Genomic DNA, 17,841 nt, shown 5'->3' on the forward strand with positions numbered 1-17,841 from the left:
CAATCGATCTCACAACCTACATGTGAAATACAAGTGATAGAAATAGTCTCTGACAACAATCCAGGGAGTATCTAGTCTAGTTACCGCCGAGTCCATGTAGTGGCCCAGATAGATTCAGAGTCGCACTGTGTTGAATCAATCAACCTGGAACGCTCTTTAAAGGGGAATTCTGGCAATGATAAATACATTTTTTGGACTTGTAAATTAATGATATCTAGCCATTGATTCTTGAAGCATATAACTTATGCCTCATGAACTTAGTTCAACTGTCGTACCCTATCCCTCAACTGTTTACCAAAAAGTGTTGGGGTGTCTGCTTTGTTGTTATTTCAATCGCAGATTGCCCTTTAAAAAAAAGAGATGAGCTGTTGGGATGGTGAACTGAACAGAGAGACGAGCGAGAGCATGTGTACACAGAAAGCACTGCTTTATTGACTACACTGGTCAACCACTCCAGAGTGCCGGGGAGAGGAGGGGGGAACAGGGTCATAGTGGACGCAGCCGTCGTCAAGGCAACACAAACAGCATGCAGATACAGTCACATGGAACATCATATTGCTTTTTAAAGTTTTGCTTAACATTGAAATTGTACAAAAAGGAAAAATAGGTTTTTGCACTAATGAAAAATAAATGTTTCATTTTTCCTCCTACAAAGAAGATTCTAATACAAGAAAATAAATATTGCAAAAAAAAGCCCAAAAATAATTTAAAATTGCTTTTCTTTTTAATATATGTTCAATATTTATCTTTGCTATTAACAAATGGCACAACATTCTTTGAAACAAAAAATACAGCAGGATAAACTCCTGCAACATTCATATTATCGTATTGTATAACTGATGCAGATAGAGCCGAAATGGGTGAGGAATTGAATTGTACACGGCAGCAGTATATTTCAGCGCCTTTTAAGGACAAATAACACAGGCAGGTGGAGGAGGAACCATGTCAGAGTCTGCTTTGATAAGAGAGATCACTGACTCTTATCAAAATGACGGATGTGACCAGTAGGAGATACAGGACAGGTATTTAGAGAGTTAACATCCCAAATGTCACCCTGTTCCCTAGTGCAATACTTTTGACCCGAGCCCTAAGGGCCCTGGTCAAAAGTAGTGCACTTCATAGAGAATACAGTGCCATTTGGGATGTAGCCTGAATTTGGAGGCAGCAAAGTGATGCCAGATCAGTTACAAAAACTGCAGAAAATCTGAGCTTGGCTCGCTTGCAGAGACACTAATGGTAAATTGGCCCAACCTTAGGAGGAGCAGCTGTGGTTCTGGATAGTAAACCTTATCTCCTGGAAATGGACTCATAAGTGCATACAGGTCAGGGAACGAGCATCATGAAAAAAAATCAACATGGGAAGTTATTTGAACTGTGGAACTTGAACAGGACACTGAAATAAACGTTCCTGTGCACTCTCTGTCCATATGAACATTTAAAATGTCATTGGATTACATAACTTCTAGCCTCTAACTTCTGGAGGGGAACTATTGGTTTTAATGAGAGCAACACATTCTGTGACCCTGCTGGTCAGAAATAGTTTGAGTGCATCCCAAATGGCATCCTATTTTCTTGATAGTGCACTACTTTTGACCAGGGCCCGTAGTACACTATAAAATGAATATTGTACCATTTGAGATCCGGCCGCTGTGCTGCCAGAGAGCAGAGGTTAGTTTCCTGTGAGCGTTCTCCATGGAGGAAGTGAGAGAACAAAAGGTCTCTTCCAGGCTTCAGCTGCACGTTGATCAGCCCACTGGAGAGCCGGCCTGGCCAATTGAACTATCAGCTCACTGGAGAGCAGGCCTGGCCAATTTAACTATCAGCCCACTGGAGAGCCGGCCTGGCCAATTGAACTATCAGCCCACTGGAGAGCCGGCCTGGCCAATTGAACTATCAGCCCACTGGAGAGCCGGCCTGGCCAATTGAACTATCAGCCCACTGGAGAGCCGGCCTGGCCAATTGAACTATCAGCCCACTGGAGAGCCGGCCTGGCCAATTGAACTATCAGCCCACTGGAGAGCCGGGCTGGCCAATTGAACTATCAGCCCACTGGAGAGCCGGGCTGGCCAATTGAACTATCAGCCCACTGGAGAGCCGGCCTGGCCCATTGAACTATCAGCCCACTGGAGAGCCGGCCTGGCCGATTGAACTATCAGCCCACTGGAGAGCAGGCCTGGCCAATTGAACTATCAGCCCACTGGAGAGCCGGCCTGGCCGATTGAACTATCAGCCCACTGGAGAGCCGGCCTGGCCGATTGAACTATCAGCCCACTGGAGAGCAGGCCTGGCCAATTGAACTATCAGCCCACTGGAGAGCAGGCCTGGCCAATTGAACTATCAGCCCACTGGAGAGCAGGCCTGGCCAATTGAACTATCAGCCCACTGGAGAGCAGGCCTGGCCAATTGAACTATCAGCCCACTGGAGAGCCGGGCTGACCATTTAAACTGCAATTAGCAATTCCCCCTTTTGTTTTATCAAATCATTTTCTCTCTGGTTGTATAAAACAAAAGCAAAGAAAGCAAATAAACGTAGCTCTGTAAAAACAGAAGTGTTTGCACTGAGTTTGTGTGTCACACAGAAAAAGGGTGAGACGGGTGTTCAGATTCCCTGTCTGTTTAAGTACACTGTGTGGACAGGGCGCAAACACTCTCTCTCTAAGCAGCAGAGTGACAAACGCTCTCTCCACTACACATGAATGTCATTATTTGACCTTAAAGTTTGTTCCTTTGATCCTGCTGTGCTTCAAAACAATGAAGGAGTCAAGGCGGGCTGGCGGAACACTGAAGCAGGGAGGGGAGTGAGACAGAACCCTAGTCTGTGGGGTGGGTGTTGGATTGGAACCATACTTCACTGTGTGGAAGCAGTCCGTCGACGGTCCGAGAGCTAAAGCGCCAATAAGGAAGCAGTTGGTCTGATTATGAGTCAGCATTCTAGTTATATGAGCCGCGGCAGAAGCGTTACAAAAACAGCTTGCGAAGGCTTTTAACAAGGAAACAAAACGGTCTCTAGTACAGTATTATACATTATTGTTGGTGCATACAAAAACCAGATAGGTAAACGGCAGTCGAACTACTACAGCCATGAACCAGTTCCCTATGGGAGGAAGCAACTAACACAGAAGAGGAGATCCTTCTCAATGACGTCGTCGTTGTGTTCTGTTAGTGTGCTGATGGCCTTTTCACGCTACAAACGACAACAACAACAGCAGCAGCAGCAGTTCCTAGGTGGTACAGAGACAGCACTAGGACATTCATCCACAGCTACACCAAAGCATCCTTTCTCAACCCTATTTCAGGGGACCCACCGTCCGAATGTATGTTTTGTTCCAGCCCAGCACTAACACATCCTAAATTCAACTGATCATCAATTTGATGATCTGTATCAGGTGTGTTAGTGTGGGCTGGAATAAGACATGCAACCCTGTGGGTGCTCAGGATTGGTGCAAAGAAACTCTGCTTGAGGAGGATAATAGTAATACCATCCATCCATAGGTACTCTGTCGGATAATACTGTCCATCTAGGATATAATACCATCCATCCATCTATACTCTGTATGAAAAGTGCAGTCAGCTGCTGCCTGCTGGACTAAAAGACCTCACCACCTCACTAAAATGCCAGCCTACTGTTTCTGAGAGGAAGCGGAGGAAGAGGGCGTACATGCCCCACTCCAATAATAAGAACCTGTTTTCTACTACGTTAGGGGCCGTACATGAAGGGCTCCGTCTAAAACACTGTCTAGTCTAAATTGGTGTATATATTGAATATTGAAACCAAGTTTACATTTCATCGTCTTAACACGTAAACGACTAGGTGTTTGGGTGGATTCTGTGGGGCTACTACAGCGCTAACACCATTCATCCACCCAGACAACCTATCTGCAGATAACAATAAGCATGGTTGTTGTTATTGTATACGTTGCAATCATAGAGTAGGAATGAATAGAATGTGCTACTCATTCTATTTCTATGGTTATACTAGTCTGTCTCCAAGGGTTACGGTGGATGGAAAGGAAATGGCCAAAGGAAGTAACCAGACTGGCTGCAGACAGACAAACAGACAGACAGACAGACAGAGCCACCTGACCAATACACTGTTTTAGGGGGTTTCATCCTGAATATGTGTCCCATCCGGGGACCGGACAACACACACAAAAATCTAGTCATCTTCTACATTCCAACCCTGTGATAACAGCACTGGGGGTGTCAGTGGGCTCTGAACCATCAGCCACACACACACAGACACACACACAGACACAGACACACAAACACACACACACACAAACACACACACGCGGTTCAGCAGCATTCAACTCTTCCCAGGTTGGGGGCAGGGGGGGGGAACTGCGACACTCCATCCAGAATAGGTCAGTGGCACAGAGGGCCAGTAAGTAACAGCCTTAAGGGAGCAGGGAATGGGAGGGTCCAAGGTGGAATAGTGGTGGTGGGTGTTAAAGCCGAGCCACACCAGGCCAGAGCAATGCAGAGCTCCCAATTGAGTCGACTAGAACAGAGCTGCTGGCATCAGGTAGATTTCCGTATTCATGTCCTTCAGCGGATCACATGGTGACACCGGAGAGTGAGGCTGCGTCCCAACCGGCACCATGTGCACTATCTAGGGAATAGGGTGTTGTTTAGGACGCTGCCAGAGTGAGTGCATGCTGCCCAGTCTGTTTTACACTGTTCTTTGGCATCATCAACTCAGGAGACAGCCAGTTGGGTAGTAGAAGTAGCAGTAGTAGTGTACTGATTGAGACAGGAGAAAAGCTCTCAGTACAGTAGTAGTCAGTTCAAACAGTGAAGCTTTGCCAAAGGAACTTTTTCTATACATACTTATATGTATAAAATAGCCTTTTTATAGTATAATATATTTACGGTTTAACTTTGATTTCAATACATTTTCAACCCTTCTTATATGTCTTCTTCGATTTTTTTAAACCCTGAGAAAATACTGTGGACCACTTTAAGTATAAAATACAACTCTCTGAGACGAAAAAACAAGAGTTAAAACAAATTTACAAAGAACTAAAAAAAGAAGTTAGAATCCAGGAGTCTGTACTGTAGCTGATTATACCACTCGTCTGACGGGAGCAACAATGACTCCAGAAGTTGCTTTGTTGGGGCAGCAATTTGCACAAATATGGTAGAACTGTGTATCTGTGTGGCTTTGCGTGCGGTTGGGTTGATTCATGGCAAAAGCTGTATATACATCCATTTTTAGGCACTACAATTAAGGTCATCTGTTTCGGTACGCTTGATTACCAATACAACAGGTTTCCCTTTTTTGATTGTAACAAATCAGATTATAGAAGTGATTGATAAACTCATTTTGGGGGAGCGACAGAAGGCACACAATTCGTTAAATATTGTTTCTCCAATGATTGAAACGGAAGAGGAGGCAGAGTCAGTGAAGAGCTGACGTAATTCTCAAACAGTTACAACAACGGCTGAATGCAGAGGGAGGAGCTTTGAGAATGTAATCATGTGTGTGTTTGTGTAATGTGTGTGGTGTAGATGTGTGTGAGTGTGTTTATGCACAATGTTTGCATTACAGTTCCTGTTAGCTATTTGTGCTTTTAAAGGCTAATATTTGTGTGATATTTTCTGTATATTTCTCAGACTGATGGGTTAGCCCATTAGACCTGTTCTGGGTCTGATTCTGAACTGAACGGCTTTTTAAACATCATATCCCAAGGATTGCATCATGGGATCCATCTTAGGTCATTTGAAAATAAGTGATTCACCTGAACTAGCTTATAATGTCCACAAAGTATTCACCCCAACTCTTGTGGTTAGTTACCAGTGAGCCCACGCTGCTAGAAAGGGTTGATGACATGGTTTACCACCGTGTTATACTTCAACATCTAAACCAAACAAAACCTAAACGTAACGTAGTCCAAATCCACTTTCTCTTTGTCTTCTTACATCATCATACAGCCTTTGTTACTTTAACATCTAGGGTCTCATTGTTTAACTATGTAGCAGCTACATTCAAATCCTCAGAACAGAGCAGATAAACTGATTCATGACTAGTGATGTACCGAGATTTGGTTCATTAAAGCAATCTAGAAAGAAAATAACTACAATTTTAATATCAAGAACACAGACAGAAGCCGTGGCAGCGGGAGCTGGGATGGAGCTCCAGTCAGTCTGAGAAAACAGTGTGTGTTCTGGTCGGTGGTGTGTGTGTGTGTGCGCGCGTCTCAGTTTATTCTACAAAGCCAGCACGCTCCTCCTCAGCAGGTCCTCGCTCCCAGAATGCAACTGAGCCAGACGAAGCTTGCGGGCACTGGAGTGTGTGTCTGAGTCGCTCTGCTCGGCGTCAGAGAAGTAGCCGTCTGTCTCGGGGTCCAGCAGCGATGATGATGTCTCCTTCACTGGGTGGGAGACGGGGTGGGGGTCCCTCTCTCTCTCCCTTTCCAGGGGGCGCTCCACAGCTTCCTGCAACCCCCCACCCCCACCCTTCCCCCGGGACTTGCCCTGCCGGTGCAGGCGGAGGCGCAAGGCCGTGCGGGGAATGGGACCCCCCCCTGACCCCCCCCCAGGCACTGTCCCAGGACTACTGTATGGGGGGAAACAGGAGGCCAGGGGGGCGGACGCTACCCCAGTACCCGTGAGGCTGTTCCAGGGGCCACGCTCCTCCGAGATGTGACAGGAGTCCATTTTGGAGGTGGGCGGCTGCGGTGGCGGGTCCAGAGGAGCCTCAGTGCTCCTGGTCTGGGGGTGGCGGTGGTGGAGGGCCTTGGTGCCCCGGGACCTTTCCCCTCTACGAACCCCGTGGCCTGGCCTCTCCTCTGCCAGTAGAGCCCCCTTGGCTGTGGAGGCTGCGGTGGCTGCAGCAGCAGGGGGGGTGTCGGTGGTTGCTGCGGCGGTGTTGGTGGTGGAGTGATGGCCCCGGGTTCGGGGCTTGCCCCGGGTCTTGCGGCCCAGCTGAGGGGTCTTCCAGGTGGACTTCATGGAGTGGTCCATCATAAGGCTGAGCAGGTTCTCCTCTCCCTGCAGCAGCTGGTCAGACAGCAGGCTGGCCGTCTTGTCACGGTGCTGCCCGGCGTCCAGGGCCCACTTGCTCAGCATGTCGTCAGCCGTGATCTGCACCGACTGGGCCAGCCAGCTGTCAAACAGGGAGTTGTCCAGAGGGAAGGTCTTGGGGAAACCTGGGGGAGAGACAGACAGACGAAAGGTGAGAGGGACCATAGAAACCACACTACCAGCAGAGTGTCTGCTGGTTTTGTTATTTCCTTTCAATTCATGTCCAATTAAGACAGACAACTAGGTGAGGGTAGATGCAGGAATTGAGTTTGACACCCTTGCTATAGAGATTCACAGTGCTTCGGTTGATCTGACTATGACTATGATTGTAATGAATAATGAATGTCTGTGGGAGGTTAGTAACATCAAATGTTCCATCCAAAATATAAAGCCTTCTGGGAGGAAGTCTGGATGAACCTTGGAACCCATAGGAAGAGGAAGTCTAACAACCCTGGAACCCATAGGAAGAGGAAGTCTAACAACCCTGGAACCCATAGGAAGAGGAAGTCTGGAACAACCCTGGAACCCATAGGGAGAGGAAGTCTAACAACCCTGGAACCCATAGGAAGAGGAAGTCTGGAACAACCCTGGAACCCATAGGAAGAGGAAGTCTAACAACCCTGGAACTCATAGGAAGAGGAAGTCTAACAACCTTGGAACCCATAGGAAGAGGAAGTCTGGAACAACCCTGGAACCCATAGGAAGAGGAAGTCTAACAACCTTGGAACCCATAGGAAGAGGAAGTCTGGAACAACCCTGGAACCCATAGGAAGAGGAAGTCTAACAACCTTGGAACCCATAGGAAGAGGAAGTCTAACAACCTTGGAACCCATAGGAAGAGGAAGTCTAACAATCTTGGAACCCATAGGAAGAGGAAGTCTGGAACAACCCTGGAACCCATAGGAAGAGGAAGTCTAACAACCCTGGAACCCATAGGAAGAGGAAGTCTAACAACCTTGGAACCCATAGGAAGAGGAAGTCTAACAACCTTGGAACCCATAGGAAGAGGAAGTCTGGAACAACCCTGGAACCCATAGGAAGAGGAAGTCTAACAACCCTGGAACCCATAGGAAGAGGAAGTCTAACAACCTTGGAACCCATAGGAAGAGGAAGTCTGGAACAACCCTGGAACCCATAGGAAGAGGAAGTCTGGAACAACCCTGGAACCCATAGGAAGAGGAAGTCTGGAACAACCCTGGAACCCATAGGAAGAGGAAGTCTAACAACCTTGGAACCCATAGGAAGAGGAAGTCTGGAACAACCCTGGAACCCATAGGAAGAGGAAGTCTGGAACAACCCTGGAACCCATAGGAAGAGGAAGTCTGGAACAACCCTGGAACCCATAGGAAGAGGAAGTCTGGAACAACCCTGGAACCCATAGGAAGAGGAAGTCTGGAACAACCCTGGAACCCATAGGAAGAGGAAGTCTGGAACAACCTTGGAACCCATAGGAAGAGGAAGTCTGGAACAACCCCGGAACCCATAGGAAGAGGAAGTCTAACAACCCTGGAACCCATAGGAAGAGGAAGTCTGGAACAACCCTGGAACCCATAGGAAGAGGAAGTCTGGAACAACCTTGGAACCCATAGGAAGAGGAAGTCTAACAACCCTGGAACCCATAGGAAGAGGAAGTCTGGAACAACCCTGGAACCCATAGGAAGAGGAAGTCTGGAACAACCCTGGAACCCATAGGAAGAGGAAGTCTGGAACAACCCTGGAACCCATAGGAAGAGGAAGTCTAACAACCTTGGAACCCATAGGAAGAGGAAGTCTGGAACAACCCTGGAACCCATAGGAAGAGGAAGTCTGGAACAACCCTGGAACCCATAGGAAGAGGAAGTCTGGAACAACCCTGGAACCCATAGGAAGAGGAAGTCTGGAACAACCCTGGAACCCATAGGAAGAGGAAGTCTGGAACAACCCTGGAACCCATAGGAAGAGGAAGTCTGGAACAACCTTGGAACCCATAGGAAGAGGAAGTCTGGAACAACCCCGGAACCCATAGGAAGAGGAAGTCTAACAACCCTGGAACCCATAGGAAGAGGAAGTCTGGAACAACCCTGGAACCCATAGGAAGAGGAAGTCTGGAACAACCTTGGAACCCATAGGAAGAGGAAGTCTGGAACAACCCTGGAACCCATAGGAAGAGGAAGTCTGGAACAACCCTGGAACCCATAGGAAGAGGAAGTCTGGAACAACCCTGGAACCCATAGGAAGAGGAAGTCTAACAACCCTGGAACCCATAGGAAGAGGAAGTCTAACAACCCTGGAACCCATATGAAGTCTGGAACAACCCTGGAACCCATATGAAGTCTGGAACAACCTTGGAACCCATTGGAAGAAGAAGTTTGGAAGAATCCTGGAACCCATATGAAGAACTGAAACTGCACTTGTGAAGGTGGTAAATGGCCTTTTAATGGCGTCAGACCGAGGCTCTGCATCTGTCCTCGTGCTCCTAGACCTTAGTGCTGCTTTTGACACCATCGATCACCACATTCTTTTGGAGAGATTGGAAACCCAAATTGGTCCTGGCCTGGTTTAGATCTTATCTGTCGGAAAGATATCAGTTTGTCTCTGTGAATGGTTTGTCCTCTGACAAATCAACTGTAAATTTCGGTGTTCCTCAAGGTTCCGTTTTAGGACCACTATTGTTTTCACTATATATTTGACCTCTTGGGGATGTCATTCGAAAACCTAATGTTAACTTTCACTGCCTTGCGGATGACACACAGCTGTACATTTCAATGAAACATGTCGAAGCCCCAAAATTGCCCTCGCTGGAAGCCTGTGTTTCAGACATAAGGAAGTGGATGGCTGTAAACTTTCTACTTTTAAACTCGGACAAAACAGAGATGCTTGTTCTAGGTCCCAAGAAACAAAGAGATCTTCTGTTGAATCTGACAATTAATCTTGATGGTTGTACAGTCGTCTCAAATAAAACTGTGAAGGACCTCGGCGTTACTCTGGACCCTGATCTCTCTTTTGACGAACATATCAAGATTGTTTCAAGGACAGCTTTTTTCCATCTACGTAACATTTCAAAAATCTGAAACTTTCTGTCCCAAAATGATGCAGAAAAATGTATCTATACTTTTGTCACTTCTAGGTTAGACTACTACAATACTCTACTTTCCGGCTACCCGGATAAAGCAATAAATAAACTTCAGTTAGTGCTAAACACGGCTGCTAGAATCCTGATTAGAACCAAAAAATGTGATCATGTTACTCCAGTGCTAGCCTCCCTACACTGGCTTCCTGTTAAGGCAAGGGCTGATTTCAAGGTTTTACTGCTAACCTACAAAGCATAACATGGGCTTGCTCCTACCTATCTTTTCGATTTGGTCCTGCCGTACATACCTACACGTACGCTACGGTCACAAGACGCAGGCCTCCTAATTGTCCCTAGAATTTCTAAGCAAACAGCTGGAGGCAGGGCTTTCTCCTATAGAGCTCCATTTTTATGGAATGGTCTGCCTACCCATGTGAGAGACGCAGACTCGGTCTCAACCTTTAAGTCTTTATTGAAGACTCATCTCTTCAGTAGGTCCTATGATTGAGTGTAGTCTGGCCCAGGAGTGTGAAGGTGAACGGAAAGGTAATGGAGCAACGAACCGCCCTTGCTGTCTCTGCCTGGCCGGTTCCCCTCTCTCCAATGGGATTCTCTGCCTCTAACCCTATTACAGGGGCTGAGTCACTGGCTTACTGGTGCTCTTCCATGCCGTCCCTAGGAGGGGTGCGTCACTTGAGTGGGTTGAGTCACTGACGTGGTCTTCCTGTCTGGGTTGGCGCCCCCTCTTGGGTTGTGCCGTGGCGGAGATCTTTGTGGGCTATACTCGGCCTTGTCTCAGGATGGTAAGTTGGTGGTTGAAGATATCCCTCTAGTGGTGTGGGGGCTGTGCTTTGGCAAAGTGGGTAGGGTTATATCCTGCCTGTTTGGCCCTGTCCGGGGGTATCATCGGACGGGGCCACAGTGTCTCCTGACCCCTCCTGTCTCAGCCTCCAGTATTTATGCTGCAGTAGTTTATGTGTCTGGGGGCTAGGGTCAGTCTGTTATATCTGGAGTATTTCTTCTGTCTTATCCGGTGTCCTGTGTGAATTTAAGTATGCTCTCTCTAATTCTCTCTTTCTTTCTCTCTCTCAGAGGACCTGAGCCCTAGGACAATGCCTCAGGACTACCTGGCATGATGACTCCTTGTTGTCCCCAGTCCACCTGGCCATGCTGCTGCTCCAGTTTCAACTGTTCTGCCTGCGGCTATGGAACCCTGACCTGTTCACTGTGATTACTATTATTTGACCATGCTGGTCATTTATGAACATTTGAACACCTTGGCCATGTTCTGTTATAATCTCCACCCGGCACAGCCAGAAGAGGACTGGCCACCCCTCATAGCCTGGTTCCTCTCTAGGTTTCTTCCTAGGTTTTGGCCTTTCTAGGGAGTTTTTCCTAGCCACCGTGCTTCTACACCTGCATTGCTTGCTGTTTGGGGTTTTAGGCTGGGTTTCTGTACAGCACTTTGATATATCAGCTGATGTAAGAAGGGCTATATAAATAAATTTGATTTGAAGAAGAAGTTTGGAAGAACCCTGGAACCCATAGAAAGAGGAAGTCTGGAAGAACCCTGGAACCCATAGAAAGAGGAAGTCTGGAAGAACCCTGGAACCCATAGGAAGAGGAAGTCTGGAACAACCCTGGAACCCATAGGAAGAGGAAGTCTGGAACAACCCTGGAACCCATAGGAAGAGGAAGTCTGGAACAACCCCGGAACCCATAGGAAGAGGAAGTCTAACAACCCTGGAACCCATAGGAAGAGGAAGTCTGGAACAACCCTGGAACCCATAGGAAGAGGAAGTCTGGAACAACCCTGGAACCCATAGGAAGAGGAAGTCTGGAACAACCCTGGAACCCATAGGAAGAGGAAGTCTGGAACAACCTTGGAACCCATAGGAAGAGGAAGTCTAACAACCCTGGAACCCATAGGAAGAGGAAGTCTGGAACAACCCTGGAACCCATAGGAAGAGGAAGTCTGGAACAACCCTGGAACCCATAGGAAGAGGAAGTCTGGAACAACCCTGGAACCCATAGGAAGAGGAAGTCTAACAACCCTGGAACCCATAGGAAGAGGAAGTCTAACAACCCTGGAACCCATAGGAAGAGGAAGTCTAAATACCTTGGAACCCATAGGAAGAGGAAGTCTGGAACAACCATGGAACCCATAGGAAGAGGAAGTCTGGAACAACCCTGGAACCCATAGGAAGAGGAAGTCTGGAACAACCCTGGAACCCATAGGAAGAGGAAGTCTAACAACCTTGGAACCCATAGGAAGAGGAAGTCTGGAACAACCCTGGAACCCATAGGAAGAGGAAGTCTGGAACAACCCTGGAACCCATAGGAAGAGGAAGTCTGGAACAACCCTGGAACCCATAGGAAGAGGAAGTCTGGAACAACCCTGGAACCCATAGGAAGAGGAAGTCTGGAACAACCCTGGAACCCATAGGAAGAGGAAGTCTGGAACAACCTTGGAACCCATAGGAAGAGGAAGTCTGGAACAACCCCGGAACCCATAGGAAGAGGAAGTCTAACAACCCTGGAACCCATAGGAAGAGGAAGTCTGGAACAACCCTGGAACCCATAGGAAGAGGAAGTCTGGAACAACCCTGGAACCCATAGGAAGAGGAAGTCTAACAACCTTGGAACCCATAGGAAGAGGAAGTCTTGAACAACCCTGGAACCCATAGGAAGAGGAAGTCTGGAACAACCCTGGAACCCATAGGAAGAGGAAGTCTGGAACAACCCTGGAACCCATAGGAAGAGGAAGTCTGGAACAACCCTGGAACCCATAGGAAGAGGAAGTCTGGAACAACCCTGGAACCCATAGGAAGAGGAAGTCTGGAACAACCTTGGAACCCATAGGAAGAGGAAGTCTGGAACAACCCCGGAACCCATAGGAAGAGGAATTCTAACAACCCTGGAACCCATAGGAAGAGGAAGTCTGGAACAACCCTGGAACCCATAGGAAGAGGAAGTCTGGAACAACCTTGGAACCCATAGGAAGAGGAAGTCTGGAACAACCCTGGAACCCATAGGAAGAGGAAGTCTGGAACAACCCTGGAACCCATAGGAAGAGGAAGTCTGGAACAACCCTGGAACCCATAGGAAGAGGAAGTCTGGAACAACCCTGGAACCCATAGGAAGAGGAAGTCTAACAACCCTGGAACCCATAGGAAGAGGAAGTCTAACAACCCTGGAACCCATATGAAGTCTGGAACAACCCTGGAACCCATATGAAGTCTGGAACAACCTTGGAACCCATTGGAAGAAGAAGTTTGGAAGAATCCTGGAACCCATATGAAGAACTGAAACTGCACTTGTGAAGGTGGTAAATGGCCTTTTAATGGCGTCAGACCGAGGCTCTGCATCTGTCCTCGTGCTCCTAGACCTTAGTGCTGCTTTTGACACCATCGATCACCACATTCTTTTGGAGAGATTGGAAACCCAAATTGGTCCTGGCCTGGTTTAGATCTTATCTGTCGGAAAGATATCAGTTTGTCTCTGTGAATGGTTTGTCCTCTGACAAATCAACTGTAAATTTCGGTGTTCCTCAAGGTTCCGTTTTAGGACCACTATTGTTTTCACTATATATTTGACCTCTTGGGGATGTCATTCGAAAACCTAATGTTAACTTTCACTGCCTTGCGGATGACACACAGCTGTACATTTCAATGAAACATGTCGAAGCCCCAAAATTGCCCTCGCTGGAAGCCTGTGTTTCAGACATAAGGAAGTGGATGGCTGTAAACTTTCTACTTTTAAACTCGGACAAAACAGAGATGCTTGTTCTAGGTCCCAAGAAACAAAGAGATCTTCTGTTGAATCTGACAATTAATCTTGATGGTTGTACAGTCGTCTCAAATAAAACTGTGAAGGACCTCGGCGTTACTCTGGACCCTGATCTCTCTTTTGACGAACATATCAAGATTGTTTCAAGGACAGCTTTTTTCCATCTACGTAACATTTCAAAAATCTGAAACTTTCTGTCCCAAAATGATGCAGAAAAATGTATCTATACTTTTGTCACTTCTAGGTTAGACTACTGCAATACTCTACTTTCCGGCTACCCGGATAAAGCAATAAATAAACTTCAGTTAGTGCTAAACACGGCTGCTAGAATCCTGATTAGAACCAAAAAATGTGATCATGTTACTCCAGTGCTAGCCTCCCTACACTGGCTTCCTGTTAAGGCAAGGGCTGATTTCAAGGTTTTACTGCTAACCTACAAAGCATAACATGGGCTTGCTCCTACCTATCTTTTCGATTTGGTCCTGCAGTACATACCTACACGTACGCTACGGTCACAAGACGCAGGCCTCCTAATTGTCCCTAGAATTTCTAAGCAAACAGCTGGAGGCAGGGCTTTCTCCTATAGAGCTCCATTTTTATGGAATGGTCTGCCTACCCATGTGAGAGACGCAGACTCGGTCTCAACCTTTAAGTCTTTATTGAAGACTCATCTCTTCAGTAGGTCCTATGATTGAGTGTAGTCTGGCCCAGGAGTGTGAAGGTGAACGGAAAGGTAATGGAGCAACGAACCGCCCTTGCTGTCTCTGCCTGGCCGGTTCCCCTCTCTCCAATGGGATTCTCTGCCTCTAACCCTATTACAGGGGCTGAGTCACTGGCTTACTGGTGCTCTTCCATGCCGTCCCTAGGAGGGGTGCGTCACTTGAGTGGGTTGAGTCACTGACGTGTTCTTCCTGTCTGGGTTGGCGCCCCCTCTTGGGTTGTGCCGTGGCGGAGATCTTTGTGGGCTATACTCGGCCTTGTCTCAGGATGGTAAGTTGGTGGTTGAAGGTATCACTCTAGTTGTGTGGGGGCTGTGCTTTGGCAAAGTGGGTAGGGTTATATCCTGCCTGTTTGGCCCTGTCCGGGGGTATCATCGGACGGGGCCACAGTGTCTCCTGACCCCTCCTGTCTCAGCCTCCAGTATTTATGCTGCAGTAGTTTATGTGTCTGGGGGCTAGGGTCAGTCTGTTATATCTGGAGTATTTCTTCTGTCTTATCCGGTGTCCTGTGTGAATTTAAGTATGCTCTCTCTAATTCTCTCTTTCTTTCTCTCTCTCAGAGGACCTGAGCCCTAGGACAATGCCTCAGGACTACCTGGCATGATGACTCCTTGTTGTCCCCAGTCCACCTGGCCATGCTGCTGCTCCAGTTTCAACTGTTCTGCCTGCGGCTATGGAACCCTGACCTGTTCACTGTGATTACTATTATTTGACCATGCTGGTCATTTATGAACATTTGAACACCTTGGCCATGTTCTGTTATAATCTCCACCCGGCACAGCCAGAAGAGGACTGGCCACCCCTCATAGCCTGGTTCCTCTCTAGGTTTCTTCCTAGGTTTTGGCCTTTCTAGGGAGTTTTTCCTAGCCACCGTGCTTCTACACCTGCATTGCTTGCTGTTTGGGGTTTTAGGCTGGGTTTCTGTACAGCACTTTGATATATCAGCTGATGTAAGAAGGGCTATATAAATAAATTTGATTTGAAGAAGAAGTTTGGAAGAACCCTGGAACCCATAGAAAGAGGAAGTCTGGAAGAACCCTGGAACCCATAGAAAGAGGAAGTCTGGAAGAACCCTGGAACCCATAGGAAGAGGAAGTCTGGAACAACCCTGGAACCCATAGGAAGAGGAAGTCTGGAACAACCCTGGAACCCATAGGAAGAGGAAGTCTGGAACAACCCCGGAACCCATAGGAAGAGGAAGTCTAACAACCCTGGAACCCATAGGAAGAGGAAGTCTGGAACAACCCTGGAACCCATAGGAAGAGGAAGTCTGGAACAACCCTGGAACCCATAGGAAGAGGAAGTCTGGAACAACCCTGGAACCCATAGGAAGAGGAAGTCTGGAACAACCTTGGAACCCATAGGAAGAGGAAGTCTGGAACAACCCTGGAACCCATAGGAAGAGGAAGTCTGGAACAACCCTGGAACCCATAGGAAGAGGAAGTCTGGAACAACCCTGGAACCCATAGGAAGAGGAAGTCTGGAACAACCCTGGAACCCATAGGAAGAGGAAGTCTAACAACCCTGGAACCCATAGGAAGAGGAAGTCTAACAACCCTGGAACCCATAGGAAGAGGACTGACTGACTGAGTGACGGAGTACAGAATGGGGCATTTGACCACACTTTCTTTCACTGAATTTAAAATAATTTCACAGACAGTATGTGTGTGTCCCAAATCGCACCCTATTCCCCATACAGTGCACTACTTTTAACCAGAGACTAGGGGGCTGGTCAAAATAGTGCAGTACATAAGGAATATGGTTCCATTTGGGACTCACACTATCAACCCACTTCCCGTGTGAGTCTAAACAATTCATTAGCCCTGTTCTTGGACTGTCGGTAGGTCTGTGCTTTGTCACCACCACCAGGGACTTTCACTGTCAAACGCAGCTTTTGGAGACGATGCATGCTGTCTGTGTATATAAGATATGCATGACTCCTTGTCTGTCATTATGGCCCAGTGTTAGTTGCCAGAGCCTCTCTGCAGCCTGGCAACTCCGGTTCTCACAGGGCCAGACAATAGAGGGAGAGAGGGAGGGAAAACCAGAGGTGGGACCAAGTCACTATTATTCGAGTCACAAGCAGGTCTCAAGTCAAAAGGTCCGAGTTCAAGTCGAGTCCCAAGAACAACGGGCCGAGTCTCCAGTGAAGTCCAAGTCGTGCATTCTAAGAGCAAGTCGAGTCACAAATCTTAAGTCAAGTTTAAAAAAAATCTAGGCATGGAATGTTCAACTATAAATCTGTGTCTATTTATTGAGGCTACCAGGCAGCCCTTTTCATTATTTTGTCTACAACACATTTTGATGATGTAATTGTAAAATAGGGACATGTTGCAGTCGTAAGGGCATAAAATCAGCAGAAAGCAAGGCAGGTTGACGTGCTCAGAGTGTAGATTTATTTACAGGTCTTGGTGATCCAATGCTGAAAGCACCATATCATCCAAAATATACACAGGCAATAGCCTCTGTGTCAGGCTTAACCTGTCCTATCTAAACGGACACAGGTAGAGGGCAAGACTGCACAGCCTCGCCTTGAGAAACCAAATCAAATCTGTCTAAAAGGAGCTCAAACAGGTAGCCTACATAAAGGCCGCGTTCACCTGCTCAGACATTGCGTGCATCAACCGATGGTTACGTGCCATGTCATCAACTGACAGATTGCTATAACATATGGTGTGGTTAGGGGGATACCTAGTCAGTAGTCCAACTGAATGTATTCAACTGAAATGTGTCTTCCACATTTAACCCAACCCCTCTGAATCAGAGAGGTGCGGGGGCTGCCTTAATCGACATCCACGTCTTCGGTGCCCAAGGAACAGCGGGTTAACTGCCTTGCTCAAGGGTAGAACAACAGATTTTTACCTTGTCAGCTCAGGGATTCGATCCAGCAACCTTCCGGTTACTGGCCCAACGCTCTAACCACTAGGCTACCGTTAGCTAATACTAATGCTGCTAGAAACTGGGAACTCAGAAATCTCTGACTTACAACTTCAGTGCGTTCAAGACAACTGGGAACTCTGGAAAAAAACTAGCTCTGACTGGGAATAATAGTTTTGAATGGTCATCTAACTTGGAATTAAAGTTGAAAACTCTGGCATCTTCTAGACCTGAAGATCACTGATGTTGTGACTTGACCTTGTTTTTCAGTTTCCAGTTGTCTTGAAAGCACCAATAAAATACCTATCCCAGTAACGCATGGGCAGAGGAACACCTCCATAAGTCCTTGGCCTCTCCCAGGACCTTACAATTACCCAATTG

The 17,841-nt window shown here is 47.4% G+C and overlaps 1 protein-coding gene across 5 annotated transcripts in view; it reads right to left on the minus strand.

Moving 5' to 3' along the window:
• Nucleotides 1-410: 410 nt before the first annotated feature.
• LOC139537732 (protein Jade-1-like) overlaps nucleotides 411-17,841 on the minus strand; it is a 217,371-nt gene continuing 199,940 nt past the window's right edge. For all 5 annotated transcript variants that reach the window (XM_071339420.1, XM_071339419.1, XM_071339422.1 and 2 more), the window contains one exon: nucleotides 411-7,151. In XM_071339420.1, coding sequence (XP_071195521.1) covers nucleotides 6,211-7,151 — 941 coding nt within the window. In that variant the 3' untranslated portion in view covers nucleotides 411-6,210. The remainder of the gene's footprint in view (nucleotides 7,152-17,841) is intronic.

This window comes from Salvelinus alpinus, chromosome 13, assembly GCF_045679555.1.
Source record: "Salvelinus alpinus chromosome 13, SLU_Salpinus.1, whole genome shotgun sequence".
Lineage (NCBI taxonomy): Eukaryota > Metazoa > Chordata > Actinopteri > Salmoniformes > Salmonidae > Salvelinus > Salvelinus alpinus.